The sequence below is a fragment of the Triplophysa rosa genome, linkage group LG4, assembly GCF_024868665.1.
Source record: "Triplophysa rosa linkage group LG4, Trosa_1v2, whole genome shotgun sequence".
NCBI lineage: Eukaryota > Metazoa > Chordata > Actinopteri > Cypriniformes > Nemacheilidae > Triplophysa > Triplophysa rosa.
The window spans coordinates 17510271-17530649 of record NC_079893.1 but is presented as its reverse complement, the minus strand read 5'-3'; the positions used below and the strand labels follow the sequence as shown (position 1 = coordinate 17530649).

The window sequence follows — 20379 nt, the reverse complement described above, 5'->3', positions numbered from 1 at the left end:
TTTCAAGCAAATTTGGTTGGGCTTAGGCCAGTGCAGGATTGAGGTCTACAGTTTGCGTAACGTTGCAGTGGTCAAAACCAATGATGATGACAATAATACTTGCAACAAGAGCAAGAAACTCAATACACCCCATTATATCACACATATGGCATAAAATCTGGTATTACAGTATAAAAGTACCATTCAAGATGACCAGGGGCCTCATTTATCAACAGTGCGTATGCACAGATATGTGCGTAGTGAGTGCGTAAGAACAGATTCACGCAAAGTGTGGGATTTACCAAATTGTACTAATACGTAGAAATATAAGCACACCTCTGAGCATGCTTATGCAGAGAATTTAGTGGTAGAATGGTGATACTACAAAAAAGAAAGCGCCACCGTGTGTTTCATGTGATCTTTTTTGCAAATACTCGATTAGTAATTTCATAGTTCGAAGTACACATTTGTGTGTGAAACAGTATAAAAGACAAGACAAGGCTTGTTCGACTTGATGCATTAAGTTAAAAGACTGCAGTGATCTGTTTAATGACAGCACAGAATACATTCACATGATTTATAAAGGGAGGTGTTGTAACCATGGTAAATTGGAGGCGTTTCTGAATGCTAATGGCCGAGCATGGTACTTGCACATGTGGGATTTATCAACAATGATCGCTTACTCATGTGCCTAAGAAGTGCGTGCGCACGTTTGATAAATACAGATTTTGTACTTACACACATTCTAAATTTCATTCGTACGACAAAATATTGAACCTTTTCTACGCACTTTTGATAAATGAGGCCCCTGCAGTTTTACTGGTTGTTATGGGGGAATAACTGTCCTTACTGTGCCATGACTGACCAATTAAAATCAAGTATTCCAGTAATATTTTTTTTATATAACCGTTTTCAAGATTATGTCTCTTTAAATGAAAAGTATTTGTACAAATGGTGTGTTAAAGAGAGCATTACAGTAAAGTTTTTTTTTTAGAAATCTCATATTTATTAGTGTAAATGTCATACTCCAACACTCCTGAGTCATTTGGTATAACATCAGAGAGGTCAATGATAAAAACAAGACTTTGTTCATCCAGACATTTACACAATAGAAAAATCACAAAGGTTTTCTTCACTCTTCATTCAAGTATGTTTCTCAATGGAGGTACAGTCTATTCACATACAGCACGTACACATGTTCTCACAAGTGCACTCAAGTTCTTTGTCAAAATCATGATGCTTAATGGGTCTCATTAATTATTTTTTCAAAACAATCAAATCAACAAATTAGTGATTCACAATTTTTGTTAATGCTAGTTAATGTCAATACAATTATTAGTTCATGGTAAATTAATAAATTAAATGACATGTAAAAGGCCTTCTTGGAACGGAAACTCCTACAGAAAGAAAAGCTTCCCAGAATACCCCATCTTTGAGGATGAAAGGACATGGCATATACAGAGGAAGTGGATGCCAGAAAAAAAACTTTTCTTGCTACCGGAGGGGAAGGTTGAAGGAGATGGGCTTGAGTTCTCTGAGGAGTTGGAGAGCACTGAAGAGGGGAGAGTGAACATGCTAACTCCAGCTCTGTGAAGGCGGAAACGGTCATAAAATGAAAGAAAACTGTGTTCTCGGATCCGCGTTATTGGATTATGCCACGTGGTTGGAACTCAAAAATCTCATTGGGAATTTATTAAAGCTCTCCTAGGAGTAAAGGTAACGGTAATAGAACTCACATACGGTTGAGCGGGATTGTTAAACCATCACATACTGTAAATACGAACCATGACAGCAAAGTTGTGAACATGTTGAAAGCTGTACCGAATAAAAGATGTATACACCTAGACACATGTAGAAAGAACACAAATGCATGAGATGGCACAAATATAAATTGGATAAAATTAAACAATACACACTGTAATTGGTTCAAATGCAAAATGTCAATACAGCTTTTTGGTTTAACTAAGCCTAATTGAGCCGAATAGTCAAATTTAGTTTGGGTGTCACTCGGGTGATCATTCGGACAGAAATGAGATTCAGCATTGTAACTGTCCGAAACAATGATGCCAGGACAAGAAAAACATTATTTTTTGCACCTGGATGAGAAATCCACAGATAACAGAGATAGAGCTAGTTTCTTCTGTTTTTTTTTTTACTGCATGAGCCTTGCTGCAGCTTGATTTTATATTTCATAAACTCACGAGATATAGTATAGCAATATTCTAATCACTCTGGTTATTACTGTCATTGGTAGGCTGGGAGTCCAAAGAGCTCTGGTCTAAAATCTTCCATGCTTCTGAGTACCAAGGTGGCCTCCTGGGTAAGGCTGCGGTCCAGGTTATCATCTGGGATCATCACCACCTGCATCCCGGCTGCCAGGCCTGCCTTTACCCCATTTGGAGCATCTTCAAACACCAGACACTGTGGAGGGAGAACCAGAACCGACTATTAAATTAATGCATCTGAATACTCAAGATTTTCACCATATTTAGAGAAATTCTGCACATTTCTGTCTGGGAATAGAAGCAGGAGGTGGTAAATCTAATGCATTTGTATAAGTACTCTTTGATAGTAGACAGAGGATATTACTGAACAAGAAGAAACTTTCCTGCAAAGCTATAAAAACTGTACAAGTGTAGCTGCTTTTAACACAAAGCGTTGTCACACCAAATATTAATCTGATGTTGTTAATAGAAGTTAATGAATAAATAAATACATTTATAAAGCATTTCCATTTCACAGAATTTTTACACAAGTACCTAAAACATTTCACAGTACTGTAGCTTTTCAGGTAGGTTTCTTATAGCATCTTGGAGACATTTCAACAGCTCTTGTGGTCTGACTCTTTTTTTTCTTTCTTCATGTAAAAATAGATGGAATTGATAGTGAGACCAAATATCCATGTAAAGCACCAGCTGTTGTCAAACTCCTTGTGCATTCTAAACCCTCACTAGACTAATAAAAAATGTCAAAAGAAAAGTTTGAAAATGTAAACCGATATTTCCTACGAATAGACTACAGCATAGGATATATAGGGGGTGAAACTACTAACATGCCCAAGACTTTTGCACAGTATTGTATATAAACAAGCGGTATTTTGAATATGGTATTTTGGTGTTTTGAAAGTCATGCTGAGAGATATGAAAAAGGTTGTGCTGGGTGACACAAAAAGGGGGAAATTCATGTCCATAAACACAAATCAATAAATTATGAATTCATGACTATGTGAATTCATATGTTCATATGTTCATTCATATTCATTCAACTCAAGTTCATATGTTCATTCATATTCATATTCATATGTTCATATGAATGTCTGTCATGAGACTTGGTTGCATATGCTGGACATAGCTTTTCTATGCTGACACTGATATCTAGAGATCACGATAACTGATGGCCAGTTCAATGCCAATATACAATTTAAGGATGACACAATACAAACTGTAAAATTGAAAGACAAATTTTAAATTTAATTTAATAAGCAATTAAATAAGAGGCATTTACTTACAATCAACAAAAATACTATAAATCAGAAAATCCATTGACATAGTGTCATGACAGAACCACGGGAGACCCAAGTGCGGGGGGGGGAAACAGAGTCTTTATTTGTCACAGGTGAAGGCAAGGGAAAATATAAATACAGGTCGCGAGCTTCTCCCTCCAGGGAAGCAGAGAGACCGAACGGAGAGTCGAGGATGGGCTGCCGGTGCTGAGATGGGCGGAAGCGACTGGTGGCCTCACTCGACTCAGAGTCCACGTAGCCTGAGAGGTGAGAAGCTGCGCCTGGAGATGTAGTCGGTTAGTTCTCTCAAGAAGACCGCTGACTGTGATGACCACTGACCGGAGCGCTAATGCAAACTGCTGGGGAAGACAGATCAGAAGGAGAAGCGAAAAGAACAAGGAAGGTGAATATAAATACCAAGAAGCAAGACTTGACTTTGACTAAGGTGGAATCTCTCCAGTGAGAAAACACAAAACGAGGAACACTTCTTCAGGAGAGCCGCAGCAACCCCTGGGGCAGTCTGGGCAGACAAAATCTACAACGAACAGACACTGGACAACAAACACAGAGGGAATTATAAAGAGAACGTAACGAGGAGAGTAATTAAGGGAACGATGAAGTCTAACGAGTGAAGAGCCAACAGGCGTGTGAGCACGGAGTGGAAAAACACCAGTGCAAGAGAAGTCATACGAAAACACGAGGGTGGGGCAAATGACGCAGACACAAGCACGAGGCCGGCCGAAGCACGGTGACAGCCATGTGCTCGACAAAAAACAAAACAATCCCCGTGCCAGGTGATGACCCGACCAAACCTTAACACATAGCTGTCTCCAGGGAGAAATTTCACTTAATTAATCACAAATTAGCCAAATATGGAATAATGAGCCTAGACGATATTTTAGTTAGGACAAAAGCCATCAGAGAGTCAACATGTTTTATTAGGAAACAAGAACAGTCTCAACATTCCGTTCCTCTCATCACATACAGGAACAAAACAAAAAAGGCACTTGAGTTTCCATGAATGGCCCTAATTGACTAAAGTCACTAACCAGTTTTGCCATAAGTGGAAGAACCTCACAAAGGCCAGCGGAAGCACTGAGCTCCCTTTGGAGAGTAAAGCTAAGCTAATTCCCTTATGCCGGCGGCACAATTACAACTTCGCATAAAGGCCGGCAAATTACCCATAATTACTAAAGCACGCATTTTTTGTGAAAAGAAAGGAAGTAAAAAAGCTAGAGGACAAAAGCTCAGCGCAGCAGCCAATTGCTTTTTCACTGTCAGCAATTTGAAGTGGAGCATCTTGTTGGATTAGAAACGGTCCAGGACATCTAATTTCAGTATTCAGTAATTAGTCATAGCTGGCGTATGAGAAGGCTTAAGATCAACACGTCACTTGCACAGACAGCTGGGGATGAGAGGGTGTGACAACAGTCTCAAACACCTCCAATTAAGACAGTGAATCAGCGTTTTACAGCCCGATTTGCTTCACACTTCAGAACATGCAAAAGTTAAACGGTAGACATTGTTTTTTGTTCGTAAGGACACAATTTATTAAAAACCCATCTTGGCCTACATTCTTCAAAATATATTATTTTGTGTTCAACAGAACAAAAAAAAAATAAAGTAATTTTCCTACTATGGTAGTCAATGGGGTCTAAGAACTGTTAGGTTATAAGTAATTCTTCCAAATATCTTTCTCTGTGTTCATCAGAACAGCTAATTTTATACAGATTTGAAACCACTCAAAGGTGAGTAAATGATGACAGAATTTTCATTTTTGGGTGAACTATCCCTTTAAAGGTATATAGGTTTTGTTTGCTGCACGTGTTGCAATGTATTTGATTATTTTTCAATGTTTTTGATGAGTTTTCAATGTTCAATGTGTTCATATTATGGCAGTAAATTATTTAAATATAAATATGTATTAAAATTAAAGAACTGCAATCTAAATGTCTGGTTATTTCTAAAACAAAAGTACATATTTCTAGAAATATCAAGTTCTAAATCAGCGGTTCTTAACCCTGGTCCTCTTGAATCTTACATACGCTCCTTTCAAAGTGGAATCATGGCAGAATATTCAATGATGTTCCTTCGCATGGCACTTACAGTCGTATTGAACTAACCTCTGAACAGAATAAGAGAACATACAAAATTTGCAGAGAGGTGGGTCGCTACACTGTAAAAACAAAGGTGCCTCAAATATCCTGTTGTTTACTCAAAGAACCTTAAACTGTAATTTAAGTGCTTCAATGCTCATTTTCTCATAATAGGGTTATTGGTGGAACCATCTATAGTCTTTGTGGTCCTTCCAGGAACTTATACGATTCTTGAATAACCCCATATTCAGTTCTGGAGTCACATTTTCACTACACTGGGACCTCAAAGTGCTTTGCGGGTTATTGAAGGAACTCAAATTAAAAAAAAAATGGTTCTTGTAAGATCTGTAAACTTGTAAGTGGTTCCTGGAGAATTTCTCTTGTACAAGACAGTATCTAGAGGAACCCCCAAAAATTCTGCATGAAATTTTTAGTGTCTGATCATTTTGATGTTTTATGAGAATAAGAATAGTCCAACGTTTGGTTTTTGGCCCCTGCTAAGTGAACACACATTTTAAAATCATGCACATGATTAGAAAAGGCTAAAAAATATATCAAGCTTTTAATTATTTTATATTTATTACAATTGATATTAAATTAATTGGAGACTAAACATTTTTATTCTATAAGCGGATCCTAAGTCACTGAAATCTTTTGAAAATGTAAACGTTGTTGTGCTTTCCATTCAAACAAACTGCAGCTGCTCTGTGTGTTTATTGAGCAGTCTAGCCCTCCACAGTACTGTGGCGCTGTTGGCCCAATGTCGCAGCGTCAATGCATGTGCCATGTGGCGCTTTCGTTAGTATGTGTGTTTAACTTTTTCCAGCACTGCGCAGACCGATCACCTTATGACAAAACGCATACGGCATTAGAATAGCATCTCTAAAGCATACAGAGCAGTCAGTTCACAAATAGCTCTCACTGTGCTTTGATGTCATACGCCGATCCGTCTGCGATCAAACATCCCGTCACAGGCGGGAATTCAAAATAACGGATCGTGACAACCTCTCGACTGACCCATTGGAGGTAAAGTCAAGATATATAAATAACTTAAAAATACTTAACTATATAAATGTATACTGATACTCTGACACGTCTAATTGTATGGCCGTTTTTGGCTGTTTAAAGTAAACAGTTTATTTACACAGTGAAGGCAGCGCTTGTTTTAGTAAATAAACTACCGAGATGCTAACGAATATAAGTTAATTATGAAGCTTGTGGGGCTAATGTTAGATGGGTAACGCTAGTGTTAAATGACAAACAATGACTTTTAGCCACTTTTAGTGAATGTATAGCTCTTTTTTTACATATTGTTTGTGTTGAATGGTTTCCCCACCCATGTTAAATAAATTGTCTGTAATTAAATATTTTTATCATATTCAGTTATATTTTTATCCTTTTTCCTCAGAATTTTTCTGTATTTTCCAGTTGAGCAGACAAAAAAAGTAAGTATTATATTTATTATGATATTATGATGTTATTTGTTATATTTGCACATGTAAAAATACTCACTGATAACGAACAAATCTGAATAAAGTGGATTATTACAGTTGTTGCTATAAATAGCCTATTGTACTCCTTAACCATAGACCAAAGCAGTGACTTCCAGGTATTTTAATATTTTGTTTATTGTTACATTTGTAGACAAATTTGTGATGTGCTAAATGACTAAATGTAACATTTTATGAGACTTTATCTAAATCCCTCTTTTTGTCTCCATGTCTTATTCCCAGGGACACCCAAGGCCAACAGACCCAGCTCCAGCCCACCCTGATGCTCATCCTTGCACTGCCTGGGACACCTAAGGCCAACAGCCGCAGCTCCTGTTCTCTTTTGCCATAAATACATATCTACTTTAGCAATACAAAATTGTGAAATGCACTATAGAAATAATTTTAACGCTGCCTACATGGATCCTCACACCACCTGGTAATATCAGGAAACCCATTTGGATAGAACAGCATTGTTTTTTTCTTGCTCGCAAGGATTTGCTTTTTGGCAAATACAACTTTACCATTGGTGTAAGCTTTACTATGAGACTACGTTTTTGCTTGACTTTTTTACTATTGTACTTTTGTACAAAGTACCTGAAATATTTCTGTATTTATATTTAAAGTTAAGGAAAATTATTTGGTTCGTTTTGTTAGGGTGAATTTATAACAATATCACCAACAAAATATTAATTATACATTTGATTTCATGAATTTAGAATTGTACAATATTGACTATTCTGTGAATATTTATTCAATGTAAATTGTTATTGTTTATCAATAAACCTTGCTTTGTATTTGGTTTTAGAATTTATACTTATTAAAATATTGTGAATAGCAAATATAAACTGTGAAATGGTGCCTTGAAGCACCCAAGATGGTTCCAGACCATTTTAATAAAAGGGATCCCCAAGAAGCCTTGAGGGTTCCTCAGAGAAACGCCCTTCATTAAGCGGTGCCTTGAGTTTCCCCTGAGTGTTCCGCCAGCGTGGCAATGTGAAGAACCCCAAATGGTTCCTCAAAGAACCTTTAATTTTTACAGTGTAGGACCAGGATTAGGAACCACTGCTCTAGATTATTGTATTGGATCTAAATATTGTATATAAAGACGTCTTCTAAAGATCTGGAGATCTTGAAAACATCTGCTGTTTAAAAACTGCTAAAAATCTGCTAAACATCTTAGAAAGAGCAGTTCCCTTTCTGTCGGTCTCTCGACGTTGTGTCGAACCGACAGAATGGGGTTTGTCTTGAGAACCTATCATCTTCTGAGTATTTAGAAAAGGCCAATGAAAATTGGCGAATGAAATTTGCATGCTCATTCATTCACCTTTTGTTCTTCAGAGCCTACACATCTGATGAGCAGCTCCAGATCTTCGCTGATCTTCCAGATCTTCGCTGATCTTCCAGTTCTTCGCTGGTATCCTGCTGGAATCTACGACGTGGTGCAGCGGACGGTCCCTTCCTGCAGCGACTTTCCCCTGGGCGTCTCGGCAGTTCCAGAAGTGTCTGAGCACTTTTTTTCTAAAAGAGCAAATTTCTCCAGCGTGGCATGTCCCGCTGTTCTCTTGGGTGCGACGCGCTCATTGAGGAAGGGGATGGACACGATGTCTGTCTCACGTGTTTGGGTCTCCAGCACGCTGAGGCAGCCTTCGTGGATACATCTTGCCCGCACTGCGGGAAGATGCCTATCCAGACGTTGCGGTCACGGGTGGCTGTATTCTTTATGGGTAAAGCCACCACCTCGTCTGTTACCCGATCCGTGACGGCAGTGACTACGGCCCTGCCGCCCGTTTCCGTTAACACCGGGGGTGATATGGGGATCACCGTGAACGTTAGACCGCCAGCCACAGGCTCACGGACCGTTCACGCCCCGTCACGCTTGTCTGACCATCCCTTAAGAGACGGTCCTACCCCGTCTTGTTCCTCCGTCACGTACTCGGGAGTGCGTGACGAAGATGAGATGTCGATCACAGCATCGGAGGGCGACCTCTTGGCATCCGACCCCGACGATTCCTCGGAGCTCCCTCCCCCGGGGGGACGAGCCCAGGAAGAGGCGGACGTTGAGATGTCAACCATGCTCTTCCGGGCCGCCGCGAGCATTGGGCTGCAGTGCACAGCACCGCCTTTACCCCAGCGCTCGCGGTTGGATACGTGGTACCTGGGGTCTGAGCGCGGCTCCAAGCCGCGCCCAGCGCCGGTCCCGTATTTCCCGGAGGTACATGAGGAGCTGAGTAAGACTTGGAACGCGCCCCTCACGGCTCGTTCCAGTCAGAAAGGCTCAGTCGCCCTTACTTCCCTCGATGGTGGGGCGGCCAGGGGCTATGTCGAGATCCCCCAGGTGGAGCGTGCTGTCGCGGTGCACCTATGCCCGCAGACAGCGGCCACCTGGAGGGCTCGGCCTAGACTCCCATCCAAGGCGTGTAAGTTTTCGGCATCGCTGGTGTCGAAGGCTTACATGGCTGCGGGTCAGGCCGCCTCCTCCCTCCACGCCATGGCCATCCTGCAGGTCCACCAGGCCAAGGCGTTGAAGGAGCTCCACGAGGGTAAGACCGACCCAACGGTTATGCAGGAACTCCGTACCGCCACCGATCTCGCTCTACGGGCGACTAAGGTGACGGCACGGGCCTTGGGTCGGGCGATGTCCACCATGGTGGTCCAAGAGAGGCACCTCTGGCTCAACCTTGCGCAGATGCGGGACGCTGAGAAGGTTCGCTTTCTCGACGCCCCCATCTCGCAGGGAGGGCTGTTTGGTGACACCGTTGAGGATTTCTCTCAGCAGTTCTCAACGGTGAAGAAGCAGACGGAGGCTATCAAGCACATCTTGCCCCGCCGTGACTCGGCCGTCGTCAGGCCTCCGAGATCCCGAGCGGCGTCTGCTTCCCGGCAGCCCCGGACCTCTTCGACTCCGGATCCGGCTCCAGTGCCCCCTTCTCAGGCTGCCTCCCGGAGAAGGACGTCGAAGAGGAAACCGCCTCCCCGTCAGCAGCCGTCGCGGAAGCAGAAGCGGCCCTGACGGAGAGACCCCAGGGAGATTGAGATTACCATCGGGCCCGATTCCAGCCACCACATCGATGGATCGGATAGGGACGGTTCCTGCCCCGTCCTACCATCAGCTGGTCCCCCCGGGGGGCCAGCGCCCACTTCCTCACGAAAAGAGTTTCCTCTCTCTCTGGGTTGTCACAGCCATTCCCACCCTCTGGTCGACGGTGGACGGCAACTCGACATTGCGTCATGGCGAAGCGCAATGTCGAGTATAAACACTGGCCTTCAGCACTCTCAGACAGACAGTGCGTCGAGCCAGGCAATCGTCAGGCAGGAAAAACAGCAGAGCCGATCTCCTCCGAACCACCCTCCGGGGGGGACGATGAAGCAGATCAAACCTCTAGTCCCCCTGTCACAGTTTCTGGGTGCCTGGTCTCAGCTTCCCAGACTGTCAGGTTGGCTGAGGAAGACGATCCGTCTCAGCTACGCGATTCAGTTTGCGAAACGTCCGCCCAAGTTCCGGGGCGTCCTCTTTACCTCAGTCAGAGGTAAAGCTCATATGGGAGCAGTTCGGTCGGGCACAGGTGGACCTGTTTGCCTCCCCGGACTCCACCCATTGTCCGCTTTGGTACTCCCTATCCGACGGTCCCCTCGGTACGGATGCCCTTGCGCACAGCTGGCCGCGGGACAAGAGGAAGTACGCCTTCCCCCCAGTGAGCCTCATTGCACAGACCCTGTGCAAGGTCAGGGAAGAGGAGCATCAAGTGCTACTAGTTGCGCCCTATTGGCCCAACCGGACTTGGTTCTCAGAGCTGGTGAGCCTGACAACAACTCCCCCCTGGCCGATTCCCTTGAGGAAGGACCTCCTTTCACAGGGGAAGGGCACGTTTTGGCATCCCAGGCCAGACCTCTGGAGCCTCCATGTCTGGCCCCTGGACGGGACGAGGAGATCCTGAGCGACCTATTCCCGGCGGTGGTAGAGACCCTCATACAGGCTAGGGCTCCGGCCACTAGCAGACTGTATGCCTTCAAGTGGCGCATCTTCTCGTCTTGGTGCTCTTCTCACGGAGAAGACCCGCAGAGATGCTCGATCAGGTACGTACTGTCCTTTCTCCAGGAGAGACTTGAGAAGAACCTCTCCCCTTCCACACTGAAAGTGTATGTTGCCGCTATAGCCGCACATCACGACCCAGTTGCTGGTAAGTCTCTAGGGCAGCACGACCTGGTCACCAGGTTCCTGAGGGGCGCGAGGCGGTTGAATCCGCCTCGCCCGCGCCCCGTACCCTCTTGGGACCTTGAAGTGGTCCTGGAGGGCCTCCAGAGGCCCCCCTTCGAGCCCCTAGGAGAGGCCGATCTTTCTCGCCTGTCGATAAAGACGGCCCTCCTGGTAGCGCTCGCCTCCTTCAAGAGGGTAGGGGACCTACAAACATTCTCTGTGTCCTCGGGTTGCCTAGAATTCGGGCCTGGAGACTCTCACGTTATCCTGAGACCACGGCCCGGCTAAGTGCCCAAGGTTCCCACCACTCCCTTCCGGGACCAGGTGGTGAACTTGCAGGCGCTCCCCACCGGGGAGGAAGACCCAACCCCTTCCGTGTTGTGTCCAGTACGCGCACTGCGCCTCTACTTGGACCGCACGCAGGGCTTCAGAAGCTCTGAGCAGCTCTTTGTCTGTTTTGGAGGTCAGCAGAATGGGAGAGCTGTCTCCAAACAGAGACTGGCGCACTGGATTGTGGATGCCATATCCTTGGCATACCGGTCGCAAGATCGCCCCTGCCCCTTAGGAGTTAAGGCGCACTCCACTCGGGGTGTCGCCTCCTCGTGGGCACTGGCTCAGGGCGCCTCTCTGGCAGACATCTGCAGAGCTGCGGGTTGGGCTATGCCCAATACCTTCGCGAGGTTCTACAACCTCCGCGTTGAACCGATGTCAGCCCGTGTCCTGCAGGGCAAAAGGTAGGACCGGCAGCCGTTGGGGGTACGCCTGCGGAAGCCCTTCCCCCTTCGGGGGGAGCAGTGGCGATCCAGCCTCACTTCTTTCCCCTCGGGTAAAGAATAGGCATTCCATCCATCACTAAGCACCCTTCCAGGGGACAGGCTGGGCAGAGCAGCCCTGCCCCCTTAGGCCGGGGAACAGTTGAGTTATCTCCCACATAGCTCTAACCGGACCTAGTGCTCCAGACGTGGTAACCCCCCCTCCGTGGGCTGTGCCGTCTGATGTATCCTCATGAATGGTTCCCACCTTGGCAACCCATGACCTCCCCAGGTGGACTCCCACCTTGCGGTTAACTCCTGCAGTCCGCACATTCCTCCCATGAGTTCTCCCCTGATGGTGAGACCATGTGGTGTCTCCACTAATTCCTCCCTAAGGTAGGTAGTGGCCTCTGCAGCGTTCCCCCCCCCAGGGGGGAATAATGCTTACCCAGTGGCCCATACGGTGCCGGGCGGCTTCTCGCCATTTAGAGAATCAGGCCTCCGCCCGTGACGGCCGGCGTTAGGGGGCTTCCCAACTTTTTGTGGAAAGCTCTGGGTCCCCCTTCCTCTCCACTGGAAGGTCATAATTTTGCGCTAGCGTGTTCGTCTGACTCGCCCAGGCCAGTCAACGTCGCTCCGCAGAGATTGTGACGCGGCTCAGTGCTGTGGCGTTTTCCATAGGAACCCCATTCTGTCGGTTCGACACAACGTCGAGAGACCGACAGAAAGGGAACGTCTTGGTTACGGATGTAACCTCGGTTCCCTGATGGAGGGAACGAGACGTTGTGTCCCTCATGCCACAACACTGGCCGCCCACCCCAGCGGTCGGGGGAGGATGCTTAGGCTCCTCAGACCAAAGGTGAATGAATGAGCACGCCGGCTTCCCTCTTATACCCGGACATCCGGGGAGGAGCCCGGCATGCAAATTTCATTCGCCAATTTTCATTGGCCTTTTCTAAATACTCAGAAGATGATAGGTTCTCAAGACAAACCCCATTCTGTCGGTTCGACACAACGTCTCGTTCCCTCCATCAGGGAACCGAGGTTACATCCGTAACCAAGACGTTTTACATCCATTCTAAATCATAAACATTTTAAAATAATTAATTCCGCCATATTAAACTTCCGCATAGACTATCTGATATGTATTCTGTATCTATTGATTATGTAGGCTTTTAAATATGAAATTGCATTTGAAACACAAAGTGTAAATATATTTTTTGTTAATTATTTTACATTTTATTTATATTAATATTTTATTGTACATTAATTGTATTAAATTAAATTAAAGCTAGTACGGTATATTTAGTTTTTCATGTTGGAAAATATATTACTAAAAAAACAGAAAACAAAACAAACAAAAAAATATGTTAACATATTGTCGCTGTCGGGCGGAATCCTCGTATCTCCAAAACCATTATTTTTCAGGAAGTTAAAAAAACTGCATATTTTTTGAGTTATTAAACATTGTATCGTTAAAGTTGGTATTATACCTTATATTGCTATCATATACTGTTGTGTACCAACATGAACACAACATTTCCCGAAAGCCATGTTTAATCGGAGATACAAGGTTCATAACTTGGGAGCAGGGAGATACGAGATTATGCTGTCAATGATAAGAATGGTACGGACACAGACGTCGCTGCTGCCAGCAGTGTTCATCAAAGTCTGCGGTCGCGTTGAGCCTTTTGACAAGAGACAAGGCTTTAAGAGCTAATGAAAGCTAATGATTGTGGTTACATACATCTTCCTAAACTCTATTTTAAATGTTAGAGCTATGAGTGATGCAATACCAAAATAAAACGTTAAACAGGTTGTCTAATATAGGCGGAAATTAATCTGCACACAAATAAAGTCGGCGGTCGCGTTGAGCCTCTTGACAAGAGAAAAGGCTTCAATAGTTAACCAAAGCTAACGACTGTAGTTTCATACATCTTCCTAAACTCTATTTTAAAGGTTTAAGAACTATAAGAGATGTAATACAAAAAACGATGAGCTGACTAGGCTGTCTAATAGGCAGAAATTAGCCGAATCTGCTCGCAAATTTACCTTCGTGGCTCACGGGCTTCCTTCTACACCGAAGCATTACAGCTATCGATGTTTAACAAAACAGACCTACTCAAATGTATCTAATATGTAACGTAACGTAATGCCAAGAAGCTCCCGCGGAGTGAAGAAGACAGTTGAAGTAATTTGCTCTCAAGCTATTTTCAACACTTTAGATTGGTTAATAATTTGTAAAAATAACAGACCCACATGGGGACTGACCAATAGCATCGATTTGTGAAAAAATATGAAATTGACCAAATTTGGACATAGGAGGTTTCCGCCCGACAGCGACGATATGTATTATATATTATATGTTAACTTATATATTAATCCAATATTCTCTGGCATGCAAACACAAACGTGCCACACTTAACAATGTGAATTTTAAGATGATGCAGAGATGACCTGACACAGTGGAGTCCAGCGCTCTGGGAAATGTCAGGGGCCAGATGACCATCTCTACTAGGCTACATCAGAATAACTAACATCACGTGTTATACAGGGAAGACACCTCACCGAAGCTAACACAAACAGCTCCAAAAATATTATTCAATTATCAATTATTTTGAGATCTTAAAGAAAGTAGTTTGTCTACCCAGCACAGGTTTTAGTTAGGGATGCACAGATACAGATACCAATATCGGTATCGGGCCCGATACTAAGCTCATGTACTCGTACTTGTACTAGTAAAAATGCATCGATACCAAAGACCGATACCTCATGTGACAAAACTGACAGAACTGACTGAAATTTGTTGTGAACTTTGCTTGGAAAGTTTGTGACAAGCACATAAAATTATTTATTTTAAAATTATTTATCTTTTCATAATGTGTTTAAGGTGGAGTTGTTTGTAATTATGAAGCTATTCTATTTTTATTAGTCTCACTGTGTTGTGAAAAGGTACAGGCATCGGGACAGACATCGGTATCGGCGAGTAACAGAAAAAAAGATCTGTACTCGTACTCAGTCTTTAAAAAAATGGTATCGGTGCATCCTTAGTTTTAGAATGTACATGATGCAGCCCTGAAGGAATATCTTATTTCTCTACAAGTCCCTGCAAGTCAGTTTTTAATCGACTGGGGAACCCTTTGCTGTTCCTCTGGAGCCTTATAAAACATCTTAGCTATATAGCTGAGACAGAGACTTGATCCAGCTATAAGCAATAAGCAACTTAATAATGTAACTACACAGAAAAGTGTCAATAGTTAATTCATGAGAGCTGACAGTCATGCTGAAAAATCCTGTGACATGCAACCACAAATCAATGACCGCGCATTGGTTTCATAAGGCTGCAGACATTTCTTTGCCAAAGTCCATCTGCTCCAATAAGCAGCCAGAACGCAGACATGACAAAACAGAGATGACAACAACAAGAAGTGAGAGGCGTGGGCGCTCATCAAAAGACTGAGCAAGTGACCGTACGTATGTCACAAGACTATATGCATGTGTCTGTGTATGGGTATTATGTGCAAGAAGAAGGCTGTTAAAACCGTTCTGTTGAAAATTATGCTGACAAATAACAGATGCTGGGTAAACAGTGATGATGGGTAATAGTTTATCATCTGTGTAAGAGTTAAAAAAGATAGAGAGAAAGATAACAGGTCAGCCCACACACAGAGCATTTTAGCGACATAACACCCTAAGGACCATTGTGTTATAACACTTGCACATCATTCAATGGATGAATGCATTCTTCACCCAACCTCACCTTGGCCTGTTCAATGAAATGTAAAAATCTGTTTAAAGGGAGGCTTCAAATGTTTAAAGGCAACTTGGTCAGAATATTTTGTTTTAATACACTTAAAAGGTTTTTCACAAGTTTTGTGATTGATGATAAAGTCTTCTAAACTAGTTTAATTTACTCATCAATAGACATATCTTCATATTTCAAGGGATCAAGCTGGGGCAATCGTGTGATGATATATTTTGCCTAATCCTAAATTACATTTCCTAACACTAAGTTAGGATGTTCTTCAGAGAGACTTTGGTGGGTGATCGATACAGCAAAGATCCTCAATAAACTCACACATACTTCACTTCTTTAGCCCACTCACACTCTTCATGAGGTCTTGAACTCGGCACAGTCTGCGCAAAGCTGTGGGTTGATAAAGTGCTAAGGGGGATTGTGAAGAACTGTCTAGACAGATCCCAGTATCAGCCCAGCACACTGACATGTACAACCACACACAAACTGAAATGCTGTGAAAGCAAGTTAACATGAAGATGGAAATTTGTTTAGTAAAAACAATCTGTGTGTAATTCTAATAAGAATATTATTGATTATTTATTTCAATGTTAAATGATAATTAAAGGACAATTTTCATTTAAATTTGTTAAATTAAATAAAAACAAGAGGAAAAAGTTGGTACAACCACTGCAATGTTTTTATCTCCCACCCTTGCATATTCAATCGCATGGGAACAATTTGGCTTTCTTTGTTCTTAAAGGTCCAGTGTTTATTTTTTATCTATTGACAGAAATGAAATATGTGTTTAGGGTGTATAAAGACCTTACATAATGCTGCGTTATGTTTTTATTACCTTAGAATGAGCTATTTCTAGCTACATACACCGTGGGTCCCCTTACATGCCATTCGCCATGTTGTTTCTACAGATGCCCTAAATGGACAAACTGCTCTTCAGAGCGCATTTCATAAATACATTATTTTCTTCTGCAAAGAAGAAAAACGTGACAACATCTTAGCCCTGTGTCAGCCACCGTAGTGCTTCGAAAGGGAGGGGTGGAGTGTGGGGTGGGGTGGAATTCGCAATTTGCAAAATTTTATACATTGGACCTTAACAACATCATGAAAAACTGAGCTGCATTTTTTAAGACTGTAACAGAGGTGTATTTGTTGCACATCATAGAGGACACTAGAATTCATTCATTATAATTGTAGGAGAAAACTGTGCTGTTTACCACTTCCAGGTTTAAAATCTACTTTGTGTCAACGTCAAAGTTTGTGAATCAATTCCTTGTACATACAAGTTGATGTATTGGTGTCTCATAAATATTTATGAGACTGCATGTTCAATGAAGTAATCGAGCAACAGACACAATTGGGTGTACTTGTGGGTGGGTACTCATTAAACTTTTCCTATAACAAAAATCATACAATTCTTTCACACTTTATGGCTGATATTTAGTTGGTGCTGGCATGGGTCACAGACAGATAACAATTGGTCATCCACCCACTCCCTGTCTCGCAGTTGTCCATGCACAAAGTCTAAATCACATGGGTTAACCAACAGCAACAAACGGCATCAAACTCATTTGTCAGATGAGCGTGAAACCACTGATGGCGTTTCTTGGCATTGATAAATGATCTAATATAGTGTATGTCTGATTGTGTATTAAATACTCAATTTACAATATTAAAGCAAAGTATTCAGTTACAGTACCTTTATAAAACATTGAAAAAAATGGTAGTGTGTTCTGTTCAACAGTTTGTGTGGATGACACTCGTGAAATACATTTAAGAACATTAGTACGAAGGCACTGCACAGCAGGTTTTGCATTACTCATCTCCCTCAAACAGAAATTACATAAATCCCATTTTGTAGCTCATAACTGTCATGTTCAAAGTGCCCCCAACAAACGCTAACAAATTTACACACTGTAATAGAACACTACATTTGAAACATGTTGCAAACTAAAAAAAATTAAACACCGTTGTCTTTTCAATGCTGATATTACTAACTTTTTTATAAATAGGCACGAGAACAACATGTATACAGCTAATATCTTTACACACCAAGAAATTAGCCACCAACTGTACATATCACATTTTTATGATGACATTCATGAGATACAGAATTGTATTTATGCAATTTCTGATTTAGAAAGACAAGTAAAGCACAAGCCTTATCTTTCTACCAATATTTCACAATGAGTGTCATCCAGACACCAAATGTTACAAGTTTACTTTGTTTTCATTTCTTAGAAAGGAGAGCTTTAGTTCACTACAATCTTTTGGTCAGATCAATTTAAATCAGCATTTCTTAATGATTCTGAAGTACACTAGAGCTAAAAGGGGAAGATTTCATTACCCTTTAAAACCACATTCGCTTATCTTCTGTCCTGGGCTGCGTTTCCCGATAACGTTGTATCTTAGCACACTACGAAGACTCTAAAGGTGCACCTTAACTACAGTTATACCTTTTCTAGGCGTGTTTCTTGAACTATACCTTAGGAGGTTACTTTCTTACATCCCACGTTACCAGGTGCTGTCCATGGCTGTGGTGCTGAATTAATGGATATCCATCATTCCACAATCAATTATTCATACAGAGACTGCTTCACTGCGTTATGTGTGATAGCAGCATTCTTTATAAAATAAGCACTTAATAAATTGTTTAAGTTGCATTTATTAGGACTCGTAGGATAAAAATAAACCAAATTGCAAACTAAATCCAACCATGGATATTATTTAAATGTGAAATGAGTGTGCGAACCCGCAATAGCAGCATTCTTTATAAAATAAGCACTTAATAAATTGTTTAAGTTGCATTTATTAGGACTCGTAGGATAAAAATAAACCAAATTGCAAACTAAATCCAACCATGGATATTATTTAATTGTGAAATGAGTGTGCGAACCCGCAATCTCATGCCCAAATGTATCAACCCGCTAAACTAACTGCCAGTATGGTAATTTATATCAAAGGTTCTCAAACTTTGGGTCATAAGGAGGGTCAGGCAAAGCCACTTGATGTTTTGGTGCATTAAAAAACTTTATTCCAGCAACTAACAATTAGACTTGTACAGTATAGTTCACACGTTTATTGTACTAGGACACTCAATGCGCAAGCGCCACATTTACAGCTAGAAGCATGTAGCTTATGGTCGCTTTTATTAAAACATTAAAATATGATCAACATTATTAATCACACTTACAATATGAAGGGAAATAATATAAACAAGTATGCCATAACTGTGCAGCCCTAAAATAAGGTATTTTGATATTGCAATTAAACTTATTCATTCATGACAAGAAAAATAAAAAAGTAATGGGAGTGTATTTGTGTGTTTTTCCCATATTTTCTATTTAAAAGGTGTGTCATGAGATAGCCTACCTTTGATTATACCCGTGTTTGGGGAACCCCTAATTTATATTTTCATAATATATGTTGCTATATTTACTCAATAAAAGCACAGAACACGGAACATATAATCAACAAGTATAGCAAAAAGAAAACACCTAGAGCTAAATTTAGGGGCTGCTCCGTTGAGTTTGTCTTGACAAAGTCAGACCAACAAAAGATCTAAAAGGTGCTGAATTTGCTGTCGTGGCAGGTTAAATTTTCTATAATAATCTACAATTCTATAATTGTAGCCAAGGTTTCATGGATTAAATGCACTAAAATGCTCCGAGGATGGCACCGTCTTTGATTTAGTAAAAAAAAAATGCTGTATCGCTGCAGTTTGACTAAACTTCCTACCACAATTTTTCTCTTTAAATATACTCTAAATTCTTTGGTTTGCCAGCTGATGCACATTTATATAATATCACTAAAGAGCTAAAAACCATCAGTGTAAAGACAATTATATTCTTTGCATGAAAACACATCAATATACTAGTGTATTTAACTTCGCAGTCTGTACAAATAAAATTCTAAAGAAGCTTTTTTTTCACAGTAGCCTACTAGCCACTAGTGGGGTGAACTCTTAACAGTGATGAGGTATAGCTAAGAGCGCTCCAGACCAACCTTCCGAACGTGTGACTTGCAGAAGGTATAGTTAACTAAGAATGTTTCCGGAAACTCATATTAACGATAAGGTACAGTTGAAGGGATAACTTAAGAACGATGAAGTGATAAGAAGGTTTCAGGAAACGCGGCCCTAGTCTTTTTTAAATGTGCCAGATAAATCCACTTTTAATTTGACGTTATGATAGACAAGGCCCTAATGCGACTTCCACTATGTTCACACAAGAACGTGAACTTCTGTTCCTCTATGTTTCACTAGTCTATGCCACAGGACTGAACCCACCTTTTGTAAACCTCCACTCCCTTCAGGCCACTGCTCAGCATTGAAGGATATGAAATGTCTGCCTCCTCTAAAAGAGGTGGACCACTTCCTTGCCTCTGGTCAAAATAGAGACAGATGACTGGGCATACATACATTACTCACATGCATGAGAGGGCTTCCATGCCTCTGGAGTGACTACTCAGTATTCACGTCATGCTACCCTCCTCACATCACCACGTGCATGCGATGAAGGGAGACCACAAAATCCTCTTTAAAGTCACCCTTTAATGCCGGTCTACTGCTAGCTAGTATGAACTAAAAGGTTTCGTTTCCGATCGAAT

General features: G+C 42.1%; 1 protein-coding gene across 1 annotated transcript in view; it reads right to left on the bottom strand.

The window, feature by feature from the left end:
- Window positions 1-978: 978 nt before the first annotated feature.
- pudp (pseudouridine 5'-phosphatase) overlaps window positions 979-20379 on the bottom strand; it is a 42738-nt gene continuing 23337 nt past the window's right edge. Inside the window, exon 4 of the mRNA XM_057332428.1 lies at window positions 979-2400. Coding sequence (XP_057188411.1) covers window positions 2224-2400 — 177 coding nt within the window. The 3' untranslated portion in view covers window positions 979-2223. The remainder of the gene's footprint in view (window positions 2401-20379) is intronic.